This window comes from Lepisma saccharinum, chromosome 1 (assembly GCF_977018435.1).
Source record: "Lepisma saccharinum chromosome 1, izLepSacc3.1, whole genome shotgun sequence".
Taxonomy (NCBI): Eukaryota; Metazoa; Arthropoda; class Insecta; order Zygentoma; family Lepismatidae; genus Lepisma; species Lepisma saccharinum.
The window spans coordinates 206,654,012-206,675,586 of record NC_139229.1 but is presented as its reverse complement, the minus strand read 5'-3'; the positions used below and the strand labels follow the sequence as shown (position 1 = coordinate 206,675,586).

The 21,575-nt window shown below is 36.1% G+C and overlaps 1 protein-coding gene across 1 annotated transcript; it reads left to right on the top strand.

The window, feature by feature from the left end:
* The first annotated feature begins 1,163 nt into the window (after positions 1-1,163).
* Positions 1,164-17,117, top strand: LOC145991406 (uncharacterized). The gene is made up of 8 exons (XM_083127405.1): positions 1,164-1,351; positions 3,397-3,574; positions 5,133-5,194; positions 5,716-5,751; positions 7,913-8,027; positions 9,692-9,768; positions 12,749-12,806; positions 16,930-17,117. Exons 1-7 carry the CDS (start codon positions 1,298-1,300, stop codon positions 12,785-12,787), a joined length of 561 nt encoding a protein of 186 aa, XP_082983531.1. The 5' UTR covers positions 1,164-1,297; the 3' UTR covers positions 12,788-12,806; positions 16,930-17,117.
* The last annotated feature ends 4,458 nt before the right edge of the window (positions 17,118-21,575 follow it).

Below are 21,575 nucleotides of genomic sequence, written 5' to 3'. Positions count from 1 at the left end.
AAATGTGGAAGTAATCGATGCACTCTTGTCTTGATAATCCACGTCGAAAATCGTAAAAAATCATCGCACGAAAATGTTCACGAGTTAATTCCATTTTATTGTTGTCGCGCAATCTCCAAGGCAACATAAACAACACAAATGAAGCTACTGACAAAACATTTGAAGTACGTTATGGTCAATAATGCCAGACGATTCCGTGCAAACGTCAAATCGCGCCTAACTTCAATCAGTGTTGCCAAGGCTCAAAATATAAATAGTGGCCCTCGTATATATATATATGTGTATGTATATTATATATATATATGTATTTTAGCAGGTAACAATATGTTATAAGCACATTCTTACTTTCCAAAGAAGCGCATGTGGGATGGCAAAACGGATCCGGATCCGAAAATTCCGGATCCGGATCCAAAAGTACAGGATCCGGATCCGAAAGTACCTGATCCGGATCTGAAAGTACCGGATCCGAAAATTCTGGATCCGGATCCGAAAGTTCTCGATCCGGATCCGAAAGTACCGGATCCGCGGATCCGGAACCAACTGGATCCGGATTTCGGATCCGCCAGGATCCGGATCTGGCCATCCCTAGTACAGTGCAGGATATTTCTGGGTTGTAAGGATCCAATTAAGTGTCAACGGTGTTGTTACAACCCAGAAATCTCCGTGACTGTACATACAATGAACAAATCTTCCCATTCGATATTGCCTTGTTCCAAACGAATCGAGAAAGAAATTTCGTACATAAAGTTAAGGAAGTTTCGACACTTAAAAATTCGGTCTTGTGCAATTCAATGTTTCCATTTCCGGTATTTAAACAAAATGTGTGTGAGAAATGAATGTCATAAACGTAGGAAGAGACGTTCCTGTTTATTGAAATCTCCAACTTGGCGACCGAGAAGCACAAACATTTGCGTAATATTGATGATTAAACAGAGTAGCTACTCTAGATAAGATTTACTTGACGTTGTACGTACGAACATCCGCTGCGTGAATTGCGCAAACGCAACTGCCACGACCTTAATTCGACACGAATATGCATTGTAATTTGAATCTAACTTCCTCTGGGTCTCATTATCAATTGACATTCGTGATTTTTCCACAGATATTCTCATGCTTCCTGCACACCACACAAACATGGATTGTCCTGAACGAATGATGGAGGAAAGAGGCGAATACGTATATCATAACTATTGTGCGTCCTGAAAGCAGGTTGGCAACCATTTCGTCCATATTCGTAAACTGCTCACATAGGGGCTACCAGAAAACTCTTCTTCAGTGTGGATAGGTTCTAGCCGTCATGAAGTGGTTCCTGATCATAGCAGCTTTCTCTACGGTTTTTGTAACCCTCCAGGTAAGAATAAAGATTAAAAGAGTCTCAGTTCAACAGTGATGGCCGTATATTATAGAGAGAAACGAAGCGGAAATTTCAGCTTTCAATATCTCAAGAATAGTATTATTATGAATCATTAGCCGTTTCTCAAAAAATGTGAATGAATATATTGGATTGATGTACAAATATTTTATTATCCATAACTACATACCCTTTTTATATTTACATTTATGTTACTATTAAGATTTTCATTTTAAAATTTAACAAATTAATATCAAACTAGGTGCTTGTTCTTCTTAATTATTATTATAAAATAGTATATTTTGCAGATTGACTTAAAAAACAACTATGATAGAGATTACGAGAAAAATCACATAATGGAAATTGAATCAATCATGTCTGTTCACATACATATCTCGACCTTCTACTAAATCAGGAAAACCAAAACTTTTTTTTTAATGTAGGGCCTTTAACTATTTGGGTGATGGGTTATGACCGCCCTTCCACCTCTTTGGGTGCAGTGCTTCTGTGTAAATATATGAGACAGTGTATATATATATATAATATATATGTATGTATGTATGTATGCATATACGTACTATATAATGTGTTTCGAAATAAACGCACTGTATTACATAGCGGACCATCTGGAACGAGTGGGAAATATTCGGTATAGATATGCAAAATTCTTTACCTAGAATCGCACAAGTTTTACCCATGAGACGAGACGAGGCAAGATATTGGTCTGTCTCGTCTCGTCTCGTAAAAGTAATGCAAGACATCATACCAACAAAAGTTAAAAGTTAAATCACAAATTGTTATTCCCGAAAGTGGGTTAAACCATCAAACGTTTTATATGTACACTGTATAGTGAGAATAAATAGGTTTCTTAGGCATAAAGACAACAATATTGAATATATAATTCGTTGATTACCCATAGCTAGGTAGATTATGCCTTGTTGCTTTTTCTGGGTTCCAGTCTTTATCCATGGTTCGCTTAATAGAGTTTTCAGACCGAAGCGACACGCGACAGGTGAAAAGCGACACATGTTGCTTTGAAGCGAACACTCAGCAAACTATGCAACCTTTCGAACCGAAGCGACACAATAACATTCTCTTCTTTCCCTGGCTCGAATTTGACAGAAAAGTTGTCTCTTGCTATTTTAGCTCTGGGTCTGAAGCTTTGAGGGGCCTCGAGCTTCTTAGTACAATGTTATTGAATCGTTTATTCATTCATTCCTTTTGCAAGTGAGAGGGCATTAAGTAAAAAAAAAAGATAGAAATCTATATTAGCGATAGAGTTCCTTTTTGCAATCAGCATTTCTGAAACAGAGAAAGGAAACCTATTTGAAATTGATACTGAAAGACATGGCAGATGCAACAGTCAACGTTATTGTTGTGAAAACGTTTTCGAGACGAGACGGGACATGTCTTGTCTCGTGAGCAACACTAAATCTTACTAAATCCATATTCATATTTGTATCTGCTTAATAGCTTTTAAATAGTGATATAACATGTACTATAGAACTTCGAAATCAAAGTATGGAATATATCAACTTCTTCCTTTCATTATTTTGAATATATAGAAATATATTAAAGCATAGAACTATGTTAATATGCACTGACAGCTAAGCATGTTAATATTGTGTTCGTCGATGATTAATTGAATTTTTGAGTTACAAATTAAAATGTGCCATACTTCAATTTTCGAGTGAAATTAACATGTCATACAATTTGCATTGGACTCAGTGAAGCCTTCTTAAATTGGTAAACGCAACACGAAAACAATTTATCTACAGTATAGCTTCTAATAACTTTTTATTATTATTATTATTATTATTATTATTATTATTATAATGAAGTCAGAAATTACCAAAATGTAACTTACCATGTTTTACACCCGAGACCTTCAATTGCAACTTTTTCTTTAAATGCTCACAATTTCTTCAAAAACAATATTTTGAGAAGTGGAAATTTCTGGAAGGAAGAATGACATTAAATTCCACTTGCCACATACTTAATGTGAAAAAATAAGTTTTATGGAAAACAAACTTTCCTCATTTTAGGCTGATGGAGATGAAGAGGAGGAAGAAGGGGAAGAAGCGGAAGTAGAAGGGGAAGAAGCGGAAGAAGGGGAAGATGGACGAGAGGAGACTGAAGAAGAGAAGATGATGCGCGAAAAAATGGAAGAATTTCTCACGTTCCATGAAGAATGCATGGGAGAGCAAGGATTAGAAGATATGAGTAAGTCAACAAATATCCATCATACGAAACAGTACTAGGGAAACTTTGAATGGACGGTATAGAGTTTGAAACTCACGAAATATTCCTTATTATATAAAATATACTGTAATATTGGACAGTAAACAAAATTTATGATAATAATAGCCATCGGATTTTCTTCGATAATACCTCTATTCTCTATGGGTAGTGCAGGCAACTAAGGCTTTATATATATATATTATACAATGTTTCAGCTTGAATGCTTTAAATGTTCCCTACAAACACTTTTCTAAGGCTTTTCCTACTATAGGTATGCCTAAATGAAAAGGCGACTACGGTTATATCTAAAGAGTATTATATTTCAGAATATTTGCACTATATAATATGTGAATTACAATTAATGTGTAACAGGATATCTACACATAATTGCCATTGATATTGATGCACTGATCCCAGCGCGTAGAAAGGGAGTGGATGGCTTCAGTGTAGAAACTCCCGGGATCCAGTTTTCCACGGTGTTCTGCCTTCCTTGTCACAGGTGAACCCTTGACCTTTCAGTGAATGTTTTAAGGGGCTGAAGATATGGGGAAATATCGGGGCTGTATGGAGAATGTGTGAGGACTTTCCATTGAAATGTTCTCAGCACGTAGAGGGTCTTCTTGGCCACATGTGGCCTAGCGTTGTCCTGGAACAGCACTATACCCTTCGAGAGCTTACCGCTGCGCTTGTATTTGATGGCCTGTTTAAGCCTCAGCAACGTGTTGCAGAACCGCCAGTCGATGAGTAGAGGTCCTTCATCCTGCGATAAATTTGTGAATCATGCTCGCCTTCTGCGCAAAGAAATTGCATTACAGCTCTCTGCGCTGATCTGGAGGAATCCATAATGCACCCGTCCGCGCAAAACCACTCTCGCCAACTGGCGAAACCGTTCTCTACACCTGCAAACTGGGACAAAGACCGCGTCATCTATCGGCAAACATATTTACCTTATTCGATTAGATACAACGCCGCTACAGCAAAGGTCTCCTTTTCATTTGGGCATACTTTATATATATATATATATATATATATATACACACAAATTCCTTTCTACAATTTATACAATAAATTATAAGTGTTTGTAATTAAATATTACCAACAATTTTTCACCAACGACAAAAAAAAATGAAGAACTAAGTTTTCTGTATTTACCAGGTTTTATGTATTATATTATATATGAATTTATTATTATATAAACGGAGACAGCTCGGTAGCCGAGTAAGTTAATTGTTCAACTTTTGATCTCGTCGCTGAAGTTCCCGGACTTGAATTCCGGCTTGTGTGTTCCTTCTGAATGCCTCTTCATCAATTTCATCCATCACTTATCCTCGCGGTTGGTCATAAGTGGAAGAAATGCAACGTAAGGCACCAATAATACAATGATAATATTTTATAGCGACATTAATAAAATGTACTTCAATCAAGAGGCAATTCCATTGTTAATATAAAAACGTGCTAATCGAAATCCATTACCTTTAATTTTGGGAACATAAAAATCATGCTGTAATTTACTTTTTTCATTTAATGCAATCTGTTCCAGGTATCTGCAGTGACCTCCACACCACTGAGAACAGGATGGATGAAAAGTTCTACAAGTGCAAGGTAAACTACATATAAACTATAAAACTACATGTTTTTACAGTGTATATGTATAATGAAACGAAATGAAGATGATATATTGCCAGTTTGCCCATCTCGTACCCAGTAGCGTGCCAAAGGGGTGTTAGTGCTGGTCATAAACCCCCTATGGTCCAGTTTTTTTTAAAAAAAGGAACGTCAATGGCTGGAAAAGATGGCAAAATTAGGGGATGACTACTAAAAAAAGTATCCTAAGTAATCTCTCCCTTTCAAATTCCTTGGCATACTGCCTCCTACCGTAAATGTGATTTATGAAGAAAATTTACTATTTTTGAGAAATGAAAGTGGCGAAGTACTGCTAGTCTATGTCATGGATTTTTAAATTTAAAATATTTTTATTCTAACAATTTATTTATTAAATGTTTTTGTTCTATCTTTAATAGTTGTGCCAGTTCAAGGTTTTCCTGACCTTTGCTTTTCTCGTTTATTTAGTTTGAAGCAAGTTTCTTAAGAGATTAATGTCAATGTGATTCTTTCCTTTACAGTGCTGGAGTCTATGCATGTCCAAGAAATATGGATCTGTAAGTATTCACCTTATTCACGATTTATGACTCAAAAGTTAGCTTCAAAGTCTACTTTATACACAACGGCTAATCGGGACTGGATTACTTGCAGTTTTACCTGGAATCGAGACCATGAAAGTTGTGCCCCCACTGAAACCTTCTGGTTATAATATCATAGAAGAGTTTCTTCATGATTCTTTTCTTATTTCTTTGTATAAAGCTTATATTTTTTTAAAAAGGAAATAAACAAATACACAAAATCCACCAGGTTATTCGCAATTTTTTACTGGGTGAGCGTCTTGTGTGCTCCATGTTCAATCGACATCTGTATATAATATCTTAATGCTCAATCTGGTGCACAGTAGAGTCCCTGGATGTATAATGTCGCAGTCATACATCCAGGGACTCTAATGCACAGCGAAACAGCATCACATAAAAATGCTTCGTGCGCCAATTGATCACACTGTCTTATGCTTCCAAAGGATCGTTCCGCGTTGACAAGGCTCAAATTGAACACTGCTGTATCGACATAAAATCAAAATTACTGGTTGTTGTTACTTCAGCACCACATTTCAACCTGGTGATGAAAATTTGAACTACTCGCATTCATCAGCATTCGCTTCTCTATGGTCTCCATAGCCTCTATATCAAGTTTCACCACAATCCGTTTCCCAGACCGGGCTCCAGAGGGTGCTGAGTGTGGGAAATTTGATTTTTAGCGCCACATTTGCACCTGGTGGTGAAAATTTGAACTATATTTTTCATCATGCTCTTCATAGCCTCCTGTGACAGCCTCTATACCAAATTTCAGAGTAATCGTTCCTTCGAACAGGGAGAACTCCGAGTAGGACAACTTTAAATCGGGCCCACCAAACATAAGATGGCCTATTTTTTTTGTTTTGAAAATAAATAAATAAAAAAATTTGAACATCATTATATATATATATATATATATATATATATATATATAGATATATATATATATATATATATGTATATATATATATGTATATGTTGTAATCATCAGGGGGGATTTGCCACTAGGCTATCCTAGGCTATAGACTAGGGGTCGCAAGTCCAGGGAGGCCGCACAAAAATGAGACGCTGGAAGAGCAGAAGTGGCGAAGACCATCGACTATCCTTTAATGTTCTTCAATATTATGATAATAGCAAAATAAAACAACGTCAAATCCTTCCATTGCTTATTCCATGAAAGAAGATAGGAGAAAAGTGAATTCGACTGATGACTCTATTTAAAACTTAATCACGAAAAAAATTAACAGTGCTCTTCCCAAATCTTGACATTGCTCTGACATTTTTTGTGAGTATTTTACCATCATTACAAATGCCAGTGGAAAGCGGTCGTTCAGTGATCTAAAAAAAACAACTAAGACTGCCCTCAGAAATTTAGAGTCGGATAAGAGACTCAAGTCATAAGCGTGCAATTAGTGGAAGTGAAGTACTATGATGACAAAACTGTTAATAAAATTATTAATAATAGGGGTGTAAGGGGGGTGACCCTTTGCGAAGACAGCCAAATATCAACCTCACTTACACACTGGACTGCATTTTACAGACTAACGAGTCTCTGACGTCTGGACCCATGGCGAGTAGAATCCTCTGTGGTACCCGTGTTGTTTGCTGATCATATATGTTTGTGATTGTCCCGTCTTCTAGTTCATCTTATTCATCCCTATATCTTCGCAATTAGTCAACATTGGCAGAAACCTGAAGTAAAATAAATAACATCAATCAACAATAATAGTAATGATAATATGATAATAATAACGTCGACAGGACCCAAAACAAAGGATAGCCTAGGAGCCCAAATTTTATATCTCCCCTGATACTCATACACCAAACAATATCAAGAAATCAACTCCTAATCATAGGAATAAATAGACACAATTTTCACCATTCATGTTCCTAATATCCTAAATAGAGGACGGCCCAGTAAAAATTACATTTTCCTAACGTCTTATACTTACGTAGGGCGTCTGTTTTATTGTACAAAAAGTAATAAAAATTGTATTTTGACACCATAATGTACATGTTTCACTTCTCCCAAAGGTACCGTAATATCATAAAATCAACTCAAAATTATGTTACAAAATATTAGTAGTATGATCCTGCTGCACACAAATATATCAAATAATAACTAATGAACTTGTGTTTTCAGTTTGATCAGGATGGAAACTGCGTGGAGGCAAAGGTAATGGAGTACATAGAGCAGGTCCCTGATGAGGAATTGAAAGCCGAAAGCAAACGTGTCCAACCTATTTGTCTTGAGAAACGTAAGTTGCATAATCTAATTCGAAGTTTATTTACGTAATATAATAATCTTAGTGACTTCCCTAAAAGTTCTTCCTTCCTTTCATCTAACTTTCTTTAAAAAATAACAAAAATGGTCAAATATGGCACTGTTTAAAATAATAAACCATATCGCCACATCTCACGCAGTATCTGTGCATTGCCTGACAAACTACACGTCCAAGTTTCTTTAGAAATGGTATTTTTATCTTTATCTCTACTTTTATAAATTTGATATCGATTGGTTATTCGTTAGGATAATAGGTTTCTATTGTTTCTAAATACTCCTCCTTGTTCTTACAGGTTGCTAAATATAATTTTGTAACGTTACGGGAAGTAAACATCTGTGATAGGCAGCGTAAAAAGTACTTAAAAGCACTGCCATGAAATTAGGCGGGTGTCAGAATTTCGCGCTGTTACCAAGTCGGGACACAACCCCGTATGTTCGGAGATTTAAGAGAATTAAAGATCTCGTTGTAGAGTTAGTCTTTGTAATCCATGTGATACAAACTGACAGTTTTTGCTCGTAAGGAAAGGGATGACACGAAAGTGCTACGAAGACAGGTCGGTCTGACGCTCGAACTAGGCAACGCAGCCCGGCTGACGTTGCCACACAGTGCGTGGGAACCAGCGACTTTTGTCCAGCTCTCGCTTTGCTTTCCCCATATGTGGCACCAGCGCAATTCTGCCCAACCGCCTATTTTCATGGCCATGCGTTTAGTGGTTATTTTTTTATGGCAGTTAATAGGTAAGAATCTGCAATTGCATGTGTATATGTACGATCTAATGGAACCTAATTAATTGCACCTATAATACATTGGATAACACAGACAATATAAACTCTTAAGATTAATTAATCATTAAAATTACTAATAGAGGTTTTTAACTTCAATTATAATTACTTACATTTTAAGTATCTGTGCCAATATGTCTTCTAAATCTACCGATCAGGCATAATTTCAGGTTTTAGAAGACTCAAAATTTCAACTTAAGTTAGTTGTAATAACACATGCTACACTTTACGATTTAAAGTGAAGAACAGTGGCGGCGATTAGGTATGCTAAATCTTATCTACAAAGGGAAATATACTGTCTTTGCGCCCCTAGTCTTGGCACCTTGCCCCCCCTCTCCCCAGTTTTGGAGCCCAATCCCCGTCATTGGTGAAGAGTGACAGTTTCCCACCTGTTGTGCATTTATTTCAATATCGACCGAATGGGCACTGCCACTAAAAGCCCTACCAAGTTACTGCAGAACAGAACATCTATATGAACTGAAATCTACGCTACAATTTCTCATTACCAGTGACGGCGATTAGGGGGCAGATGCCCCCCACTTTTCGCCACTTTTCCCCCCGCACTATGCTAAACCTTATCTACAAAGGAAAATATACTGTTTTTGCCCCCGCCCAGTTTTGGCACCTCGCCCCCCCCCCTCCCCCCGGTGTTGGAACCCAATCGCCGCCACTGCTCATTACCATTCTACAATTCGTAATTTATTCATAATAATGCAATAAGTACTGTACCATAATCTATGACCTTAACCTACCACATTAAACTGTTACATAGACAGGGAAGTTGCTTCCATGAAAAAAATACATTTTGTGTTGAAACCATCGTAGGTTATTTAATAATGTCTCTTTATATTGCAGTTAATAATGAAAATTATGATGATAAATGCGAGATGAATTACCAATACTGGGTGTGTTTCTTGGACAACTCGGATATTGTAAGTATAACTACACAGTAGATTATTTCATGTATACTCTGTCCCGGAAATCTCTCGAGCTAGCGAACGAAAGCAAGTCTCTGCTCAAGTAGTGACTCGAGAGGGATCAACCAATTAAAAAGTGCGATGGGACGGGATTGCATGGAAGGATAAAAGGGACTACAGTTCCCAGCTTTTGCAGCAGCGTGCACTGCTTCGCTCCGACCACTCGCTTCTCCCCTTTGTGCGCGGTCTTGCTCCAGAGATTCCCGAGATAGAGTATAATGTCTGTATTCATTCCATATGATCATTATGGTGACAGTAGCTTTTCTCTTTCTTTCTTTTATTATCCCCTAAAGCAAGTTTAAGTTGAGCATTTCAAGAAGGAGGCAAAGGGTGGTATTTATAAATAGTGTGTTGTAGAGTACTGCATTGGACCACTTTCGCTCGGTCAAACTCGATCGAATCTTCCACGCTCGAGCATGATTCACTCGAATATATAGAATATCAAATATCAATTCAATGTGACAATAATCCTACAAATACATGTGTAAAATTCGTGCTGGTAGTTTCAGCATTACGTTTTAAATGCAAATGATGACTATATTCACTTTAGTTTCAATTTCACTGCGTCTTTCACTTTACGAAGTATATTTGAGGGCCCATTATGGTTGTACGTGAACTACTGGGCTTCGAGCGTATACCGATCGTTTGAATGTTGGAGCGTTATTCGCTCGAGCGAAGAAACAGTCGATTCCGTAAGCCATCTAGCGTCACCCGTGCGAACTATTAGATGATCGAGCAGAAAAGCCTCGATGCAGCACGCTAGGTGTTGCATCTCTTAATCCTGTATATCAGTGGTACCCAACTTCAAAAGGTCCGAGGGCCAAAATTATATCCAGCAATTGATTGGTGGGCCGCATTTTTTTTTTGGGGGGGGGGATTAAAAATTATAAAAATTGTAAGTACTGAACTGAAAACGTAGTACTTTCGCATGACCTAAATTTCTAAAATGAGGCAATAGAAACAATGGAATCACAAATCAAAATTGTATAATTACAATTTATTTCACAAAAAACCAATACTTATGGATGAATTGAAAGAAATGAAAAACACACCATACAAATAAGAATGTCCACTTCAATTTCTGTATTTGAAAGTCTCAGAAGGTAGAAGCAGTGAAGAATCTGCCAGTCGGCTTCTGTAGCGGTTTTTGATGAACTTCATTAAAGAAGAAACACTTTCACACGTGTATGTTCTGCCGAACATCGGTGTCATTCTTTGCCCAAAAGTACGAAGGTTTGGAAAGCGTTCGTTTGAAAGGTATTTGAAAAACTCTGGTCCCTTTTCTTGCCTAGTTTGAAGGAACACATCGCCTTGCAAATCACACAATTCAAGTTGGAGAGAAGCTTCTTGTTCTTCGGTGTTAACTCCAAGAGGATTGCCAAATAGCTGGATGCTGATCTTAAGTTCTTCAAAATCTTTAAATCTGGAGTCAAACTCATCCATTATTTCTTTAATATTTGCACTGAATTCAGAAAAGTCCAGTCATCCAGTGTTTCTTTATCATCCGCTAGCCGCCGACAGCTTGGAAAATGGACCAGGGTATTCCTCTCCAAAGTAACGTTGAAAATCTTCAGTTTATTACGAAACCCATTTATATTTCGCATTATATCTGACACCAGATGGTTTCTTCCCTGCAGTTTCAAGTTCAGTTCGTTCAGATGACCTGTGATATCTGTTAGAAACGCCAGTTGCTTAAGGAAGTCCATACTCTGAAACTGTTCCAGTTGTGTTCCAGCGAAGAGGTGGGAAGCGGGCGAGTACATTCCGCATAGCGAAGGGGTGGAATGCATGGTGTGAAAAGAAAGTTGCGTCATTTTAGATTCTTCTGATGATCATTATTGACTGCAAAATCAATTCTACCTGTGATATTGTCTTTCTTCACAGAGCTTCCGTTCCTTCAGTAAAAATAGAACGTATTTTAATAAAAAAACATAAAATTAATGTATTTTGCAAACTGGCTTCGCGGGCCGCAGAAAAAGGCGGGCCCGCCAGTTGGAAACCCCTGCTGTATATTTTCCTGGGCAAATCATGATTTAGGGTGCAGAAAAGAGTAAACTTTGCCGACCCTCCCCTTATAGTAAGCTTACGAAACCTTAGTCAAGCCAACTTTTTCACATGATAAGATCGGGTCTACGTCCACGTAATAGTAAATGAGGGTGTACTTTTAAAGTAGCGTTTTTCAAAAACACAACGAAAAAAGAAATCCGTGTTTTCCTTCTTACACCCTCAGAAGTTTTCATTCTGATCCATTTATTTAGATTTTTTCTTATTTGAGTTTGTGTTTTAAGACCACCTTATGCACAGTAAGGCTAATCGGGACTGGTGATCCATTTATAAATGGTGACCTGATATTCAGGTGACATGAATGTTTCTTTATAGATTTAGATAATAGTCTAATCGAGACCGGGCCTACAGTTTAAAGTGGGATTCGAACCACGATGTGTCTCCGTCAGTATCGATCACGGGAGCCATCGATTACAAGGTTGTTACTTGTACTTGTTGTTATCCCTCAACCGTAGACGAGGTTTCCGTATGTCTGCTTTAAGTCAGATGATTTAAACTTGATTTGATTCATTAACTTCTCGTCTATTAAATGTCTTCATATCGGACGAACATGTCTCAAACATCCAGTATATTTAAAGCGGTAAATTAATAATCGTCAAGTGGCCTCCCCGATATCATAGTGATAACGTCCTCGCCTTGTAATCAAGGGGTTTTTGGTTCGATACCCGGTGGAGGCACATAGTGTTTCGGATCCCACTTTAAACTGTAGGTCCAGTCCCGATTAGCTTATCTGTGCATAAAGTGGACTTAAAAAATCAAACAAACAAACAATAATAGTCATGTTTTTTTTTATTTGATGTTTACACTGCAAACATTTAAATATATATATTATTTTTGGATCTGTACAACTAATATATTTTTGTTTTTCCAGATTAAAAATAAATCAAACGAGTTTTTAGGAATGCTATAGACCAACTGAAAGGGATGAGGTAAGGTATTCTTATGATTCAAACTATATCTATATATATATAGCCTATACTGTATGTATGTATTAAACACAAGCAGTAGCGTACGCAGGATTTTATCAAAAGGGGGGGGGGTTATTTCTAAAACTTTCTCCAAATTTACATTACCATTGTTCTTTATACTTTAATTAAATAATAATACTCGTAATTAATTAATAATACTTATAATTAATTAATTAGCTAAATTACTAATAATAATCCTACTAATACCACTACTACTATTAAGTATTAGAGATCTACATAAATATAGTATTTATGAAAGCAATAGGACGAAATTACTTTCTAGTCATTCGATTTTTATGAAATTCTGGGAGCATTTCTTTGTATCTTTGTTAACGAAATAATTGTGTGGTCAACGAGGTGAGACATTTTAAGTGTGATGAAAATCCATAAAAACAAGAAAATATATTAAAATAAATTGAAATAATCAAGGTATGCAACTCATCCAAGGAGCTGCGATGGTCTGGTCGGTAGAGCATCTGACAACCACGCGGGAGATCCGGGTTCGATTCCTAGAATACGTTGGAATTTTCCCGCTTCTTCCCCGCATAAATGTTCCCGATCATTCACATCTGGATTGTCTCGCTGTTCTTACCAACAAAACATTTTGCAATATTAAGCATATTGTCGTTTGAATAATTGTCTAGTCAACAAGGTGAGACATTTTAAAGAGAGACATTCAAACGTGCTGCGGTAAACAAAGGGAAGGCAGACTGGTGACTTTATTCTTCTCCGCCTAGCAATTGTCTATACATTAGCCGCTTACAACGAACCAAGAACTTTCTTTAGTTAATTCTCATTGTTCACACAAAAAAAAAATACATGTTCATTGAACACTGGCGTACGTAGAGGGATGGCTGATGGAGTTACAGCCGGTACCGAAATTTTGAGAAAATCAAAATTTTCAAATAAAAATCCGTTAAGAACTTTAAAAAATCAAAATGTGTAAATGCGAAACCTAATTTAAAGTGAGTCCCGATTACCATTTTTTATCTTTGAATACAATTTTAATAGATTGAAAAGCTCAAAAAATACGAAATATTTTATTATGCGTCCTGCCCTCCAAAACGAAACCACGTGCTTTCCATATTTACTATTCCAGCCCGAAAAATAAAATCCTGTGTACGCCAGTGTATTGAAGATTGTTGCAACTGAGATACAAAACAACTTTTCTCTCTTTTAAATCATAGTTGCCTTCATATTTTACTTTCAAGAATTCGTGTTAATTTTCAAGCCATTCACTCTGAAAGACGAGTGAGTTTGGAATGCTGTGCTTTTCTCCGTGCTGCATGGAAATAATAATTCAAATTATTATTATTATTATTAGTAGTAGTAGTAGTAATAATAGTAATAGTATCGTCCCGGATCTTTTTCTGTGATAAATTGGCCATTTAATTTTTTTCCCCACAGCATTTTTCATAATATTTCACAAGCTCAAGGGGGGGGTTTAAACCCCGTAACCACCCCCCTTGCGTACGCCACTGACACAAGCATATGGTACGTGCACCATAACGAACATACAAAAGTAGCAACTAATCTTTATGATATAAAATAACGTATTTTTGCAACCAATTTCAATGTAATAATACATATTTACACATTAGAAAATTTAATTTACATTTTAGAGATTTGATAATCTCTGTATTGATGATTTGTGAGGCCTATATAGCTAGAATTGTGCGGTATCAAAAGTTATTAAAAATTATTTCTCACGTTACACGGGCACAGCATACACCGTCAGCAGCGTTAATTACAATCCTTCAATGTGTGCACCCTGGGTAACAAGACACACATTCACATGGTAATCAAACTCATCCCAGACTCAGTGTAGCATGTCCGCTGTAATGGCCTGCAGTGAATGCGGCATTCTATCACGAAGTTCATGGATGGACATGGGCAATGGTGATACATAAACACTACCTTAAATAAGCCCCCAAAGAATGAAATCACATGATGTGAGATCCGGCGAACGGGGTGGCCAGGGGAGAAGGTTTTTGCCGTACGTCTGATCCAGGGCTGTGGAAGAACACCATTGAGAAGCACTCTTACGTTCCTGTGAAAATTGAGAGAGTGGCGAGCTCCGTCCAGTTGTAGAATGTAATCGACATAATTGGTATTCAGTAGGGGCACCCTGCTTGAAGTCCCTCTAGCCATTGGCTTGGAGGGACTTCACTTAAACGCCTCACGCACTCTTTAAATGTTTCATCAGACACACGAGGTCGGAAAGGACTCTTGCCTTTACAAAAGCATCCAGTTTCCCCAAACTGTTGCTACCACCAGGTTATGCTCGTGTAGTGTGTCTTTTTAAAACCGCGCACTAATTTCATGCTGCACCGTAATCACAGATCTGAACACCTCAAAACGGAAAAGCTTTGGCCGTGTCCGGATTGGCAAGCGTTCCGTCCCGTTCTCTCCCGCTGCTCTCGCGTGCCGTCGAAGTCACGTCCAAAGTCGTCCAACTATACATGTCCCCTTGTAGTACGGTCGTCACTTTTCCCGCCAGGTGTCAGCCCGAACTTCACCCACCGGGCTCTGGGGCGCAGGTGCACCGTACGGAAGCAGAAGGCAGACGCCAAACAAACATCACAATGATTTCCACCTATTTACTACTCATATTAAAAATGTAACATGCTATTTCATCATTTACAATTTTTCTACATTCAGTATTGTCGATAAAATGTTGAAGTATCACTGAGTTTTACATCGTCTATTCAGTAAATGTCTGTACAAAGTGAAAGTTGGAATATGACTGCCAAGCCCAGGGTCACAGCGAGTTCAAGCGTGCATCTGTCGCTCCTCTCTGTTCTCCCCTCCGACTCCACGTCTGCCGCGAATTCGGACAACGGAGGTTGGCCGAGTCCTCGGATGGAACGGTGCTCTAGGTGACATCTGCTGCCGATTCGGACGCGGCCTTATCCTGCTGTGACGCCATCTTGGAACCTAACCTCGCAGCCTCTCAGTAAGCATGAGTATCGAACTGTTGGTAGCGTATGAGAAACTTGGACAGTTTCCGCTGCTGACGGTGTATGTTGCACTCGTGTAAGGTGAGAAATAAATGTTATTAACTTTTGTAACCGCACCGTTCTTTCGTGTATGCCCTGGGATTTGTGTAACATGGAAATGAATGAAGGTTGTAATCCTCTTAAGAATAGATTGAGTGATTGTATTGCTTTATTTTACTTCGCTTTTGTGCCACTTTTGGCAAATTTGCGAAGATGGGGAAGAGAGATGATATGATGAAATTGATGAATGGACACTCACAAACATCCATGTCCAGGGCGGGATTCGAACCCGGGACTTCTGGCTTCGTTGATTGTTGTTTTGTGCTTTAAGTCAACTTTATGCACAATAAGGCTAATCTGGACTGGACCTACAGGTTAAAGTGGGATCCGAACCACTGTGCCAAGTGCCTCCACCGGGGTATCGAACCCGGGACCACTTGATCACAAGGCGACGACGCTACCACTGCGCCATCGGGGAGCCCCTGGTTTCGTAGCCGATGTGCTAACCACTCCGCCACGAGGGTCGGCTCTTAAGAATAGAAACTAGAATGAACAAGAAGCTGAAGAACTTCATCGTGCATGAACCAAAACTAGGCTATTTGATCTAGTGTACTAGTTTTTAGAAAATTTATATACATATACATAGCCTACATATAGTAACACCTTTACTTGAAAATAAATATTAACATTTTATTTATATTTTATCTTATGAAACAATAATTTCGTTATTTATTTTGTTGAGCCAAAAACTGCAGGATGTCCATGATAATTGACTATATTATTCTCATGGTATAGGCGATAAAAATTTTATTTACCCTTGGGTCACAGGTAATGGTGATTTTGACGGTATAAGAACGTAGAATGATTTTTCTCAGAATAGTACCCGCCCATTATTTGAGGCAAACATCTGGTTCAATATGTTTTAGAAATTTGTCTGCAGAAAATTGTCTTCATTTTCAAACCGTAAAAAGAAATATCTGTAAAAGAAACTCGTAATTCCAAACACTGCACTGTACTTATCATAATTTTATTTATTCATCTAATCGATGTACTTACAATAACTTATTTTTTTCTATATTTTCCAGAAGCGAAGAACATCTTCGCCCATACAAGATAAATAGAACATTAAACTTTATCCTACAAAGGGTGTAGGATATATATATCTCCAATCATTAAAAAAATGTGTAAATTCGTCTCATTTGTCTTGAAGATACTTGTAAGTGTTTCCAGAGACAATTAATGTAATTCTGAAAGATAAATAAATACATATGGAAGAAAATTAATCGAGCCTTTATATCTTACATTTAATTACTAATTTTCAATTTAAATTATTTCTAGTAGTTACGGATAATCAATATTTCCCAGGCTATTAATAAAAAAAATAAGAACTCTTGTTTTGAACTCATGATAAAATTTTGATCTATATGAAGCAATTCATGCAAAATATTATGCTATACTTTGCAATATTATGTTGGTTTTCGAATTGAGTGGGGGTGGGCAGGAAAATGTATATTTCTGATCAGTTCTACACTTTAGGTTTGTTTCCAGCAGGGAAAGTTCTTCCTTCTAAATTGAAGGATATATTTTATCATAATTTTCCTCATTATTCATAAAGGATTGAATGTTATAATAAGTGTGTACTGAAAAAGGAGAAAAAATAATTGTAATACTAGCATATCAATCTCTGGTGAAAACATAATAATCCGGGGGCTACTGATGCAAGTAAATATTTTCATAATTCATCTCAACCACGAATGATGTATTCTCCAAACTTTTGTTGCAGTAGGTTTAAAGCACTGCCGTACGCATGATTTTTTTCTGAAGGGGCTGGAATTGTAAAGGTGTATATTACATAGCTCCGTTCTCAGGGAAGGGAATACGACTAATTACCATTTATAACCTTCGGTTTGAAAGTTGTCCATACACAAAACTGGTAATCAGTGGTAACTTAAGGGGAGTTTGTACTTCTCATTTTGTTTTTACCCTCAACATATTTGCTGTTTCCATTTGAAAATATTAATTTTCTCAAAATTTCTGGAAGGGCTGTAGCCCTATCAGCTCCCACCTCCACCACCACCAAAAATAGCAAAACGTTTCCTACATATATTGTTAATAACAGAGGTGTCCCGGGTTCTAATCCAGTCCTGGGCATGGGTGTTCTTTGTGAATGTCTCTTCAATCATCTTTGCTATTAGCCCAAAGTAGCAGATAAATCCTCGTTTCGTCGATACGAACTCTCGAAAGAAATGAAGAAATGCAATTTTATCCTAAATATATGCAAACACTCACATCAGGCTCACAATTGCCACTAATGGATTGATTTTGTAAGCCACTATAAACAAAACATGATTTACTTATCAGGCAAATATCAGCTTCGTTTATCTGAAGAAGTATCACATAGTAATGAGAATTTACTTCAGGTAAATTTTTCAAATACAACACCATAGTCATGGTCTTGTCTTGATTTTACAGAGCACTGACACGTTCTCGTCTTGAATTTCGAAACGAGATTTATTTATTTATTTATTTATTAACCAGTCGCCTATAACAGAGCGAATGCTCCAATTACAATAGGCATTACAATTTGATTTCCTATATACAATATCATTTACATAAATACAATAAACATGATACAAACACATAGTAATTATTACACAAAAACTTAGATAAATACGAATACAAAAGGTTTACAAATACAAAAGTTACACTAATACAAAAATTACATAGGTATATATATTACAAATTTTGAACAGAGGGGAAAACTAAAGGACAGAAGAAACAAAAATAAACAAGTAACAAGCTATAAAAGCTTGAGAATAATAAAGAAATTATACAAATGCCATTATTTAAATAAGAAACAGCAATAATCAATACAAAGCAAAGTTCAAATTCGAATTCATTTATATGTATACAAAATGCAATTCTAGATATATGAGATAAAAGCTATAAATCGTATTTGAGACTATAAATACTGTATATCACTCTAGAATTGGATCTCTTTTATATGTATATTATATCTAATATGTTTTTTTAAACTATATAGAAAGTTTTTAATATTATAAGCAAAAAATCCAAATCAATTCCATTCGAGACAATATTATTATGTTTACTTAATAATCTAATGATTGGAGAATTTTGATGGAATTTTGTGTTTGATTTATTGCAGCAAATGGTTGTCTTGCTCTTAATACCTTATAATTGACGTCAATTAAATTGACGTTAACGTTTATCAACTGTAAAAGATTTTCACACTCAAGTATACCATTAATAAGTTTGTATAGTAATATATGGTCAGCCGTTTCGCGTCTTCGTTGAAGTGTATCACATGAGAATTCATTTAGTAATTTAACATAGGAGATGCGATCTGAATATGAAGATCTCTTATGTTTTTTGTAGTAAATATGTCGTAAAAATTTATTCTGAACTTTTTCAATTTTATTGATATGGCATGACATATATGGGTTCCATACCGTACTCCCGTCTTCTAATTTTGTTCGTACAAGATTATTAAATAAAAATACTAAAGAGTTGATATTAAATAAATCTTTGCTGTTTCTTAAAACAAAGCCAAGTATTTTATAAGAGTCGTTAACTACTTTTTCAATATGAGTACCAAAGGTGAGTTTGTTGTTTAACCATATTCCTAAATCCTTGGTAATGCTTTTTCTATTTAGAGAATTACTGTTAATTATATATTTGTGAGTGTATCTTATATGTCGTCGAGCAAAGGAAAGTACAAAGCATTTATTGGCATTAAAATAAAGCTTATATGTTTGTGACCAAACGTAACAATTATTTAAATCGGATTGGAGAGCTACACACTCAATCTCATGATTTACTCTCTTGTATATTTTTACATCATCGGCAAACAATAAGCACTTGGAGTATTTAATTGTTCGTGGTAAATCATTAATATATAATAGAAAAAATAGAGAGCCCAAATTTGAACCCTGTGGTACGCCTGAGTGCACTATAAACGGAAAAGAGGTTACCTGATTATATGTTACAAATTGGGTTCGATTACTTAAATAGGAAGTTACTAGTTTTAATATACTTATGGAAAAGCCAAAGTTTGATAATTTCTGAAGCAAAATTGAGTGGTCTAATTTGTCAAAAGCTTTAGCAAAATCAATATATATTACATCTACTGGGGATCCCTCATTAAATGAGTCAAAAACAAATTGGGTTAATGTGATCAAGTTAGTTGTAGTACTTCTGATCGGGTAAAACCCATGTTGCTCTATAGTTATAAATGGTTTGACATTGTTAAATATTTTTTTATAAATAATTTGTTCAAATATCTTAGACGGAGCAGAAATGAGAGATATAGGTCGATAGTTTTTTTACATCACAAGGATTACCAGATTTAAAAATGGGGACTACTTTACTAATTTTCCAAGTATCGGGAAATATTTGGGTTTTTAATATCTGATTAAATATATGACAAAGTGGTATGCGTAATACGTCAGCGCAAGCTTTAAATAAATATGTAGGAATTTGATCCGCACCACTAGATTTACTCGATTTTAATTTCTTTACAGATTCGTAGTAATCATCATTAGTTACTGAGTGAATGTTAAGACAATGAGTTACCTCAGTATAGGAAAGTTCAGGAATTGAATATGAGGAGGGAGTAGAGGAATACACACTGTTAAAATACTTAGCATAGGAATCTCCAATTTCCTTGCTGGACTCAAGATTTTAGGCTTCATAAGTCATTTGTTTCTGTTTACTTAAATTTCTCTTTTTTTTTTAATGAAATTCCAGAAAATCGTTGAGTTAACAGTGATATTTTCCTCAACATTTCTCAAATAAGACTTGTATGCTTTACTTATACTCTTTAAATTCCTACGTGTCTCTATAAACATAATGTTGTTATAATAGGATAAGTTCTTCCTTTTCCTATAATATTCTTTGTTCTTTAGAGTTCTTATTATTTCAGATGTGAACCAGCATGGATATGATCTTTTATATCTTTTCTTTTTAGGGACATACCTACTTATAACTGCGTCCAGTAATGAGTAGAATTGTGATAATGCATTATTTGGATTATGATGTTTAATTATTTGATCCCAATTTACTTTCTCCAGGTCCTTATATAGGCCAAGAAAATCCGCTTTTGAATAATTAGAGTGGGTACGGCACTGATCTTTTCCCTGAATTTTATAAAATAATTTAGAATTTCGACAATCAATGCAGGGTGATGGTAATATTCAGGTACAACCGTATCATTAGATATCACCCCGGCAAGAATGGTAAATTTTCATCTCTGCCAAATGCAAATTTGTTCTAGTTTTTATTTTGTCCTTTCTAACATCATAAATATAATTGTTGACCTTACATCGAACTATTGTGTAACTGACAGTGTGTGCACAATATTCAGCTTATTATAAAGAAATACGTAATATTTTATGTGTTTGCCATAATTGGTTAAAAATGTATGAATTTAATGGAAGGCTTCTGTTTTCGTTATACACATGTCAAAAGCTTGAAGTAACACTGTTTTCCGGAAGTTCGTTTACTTCCATAAAAACAGCGAAGTTTCTAATAAGTTTTTGAAAATAATAATAAATTGTTGAAAAGGTGAAGTGGATGCTCCGAAAACAATTAATGTGAAGAAATTAATGATTTATTATGTAGTTAATGTTTATGCTCTAGTATAAAATAACAACAACTTCTGCTACAGCAACACTTCCTCCTCCTCCTACTACTAACATAATAACAATAACAA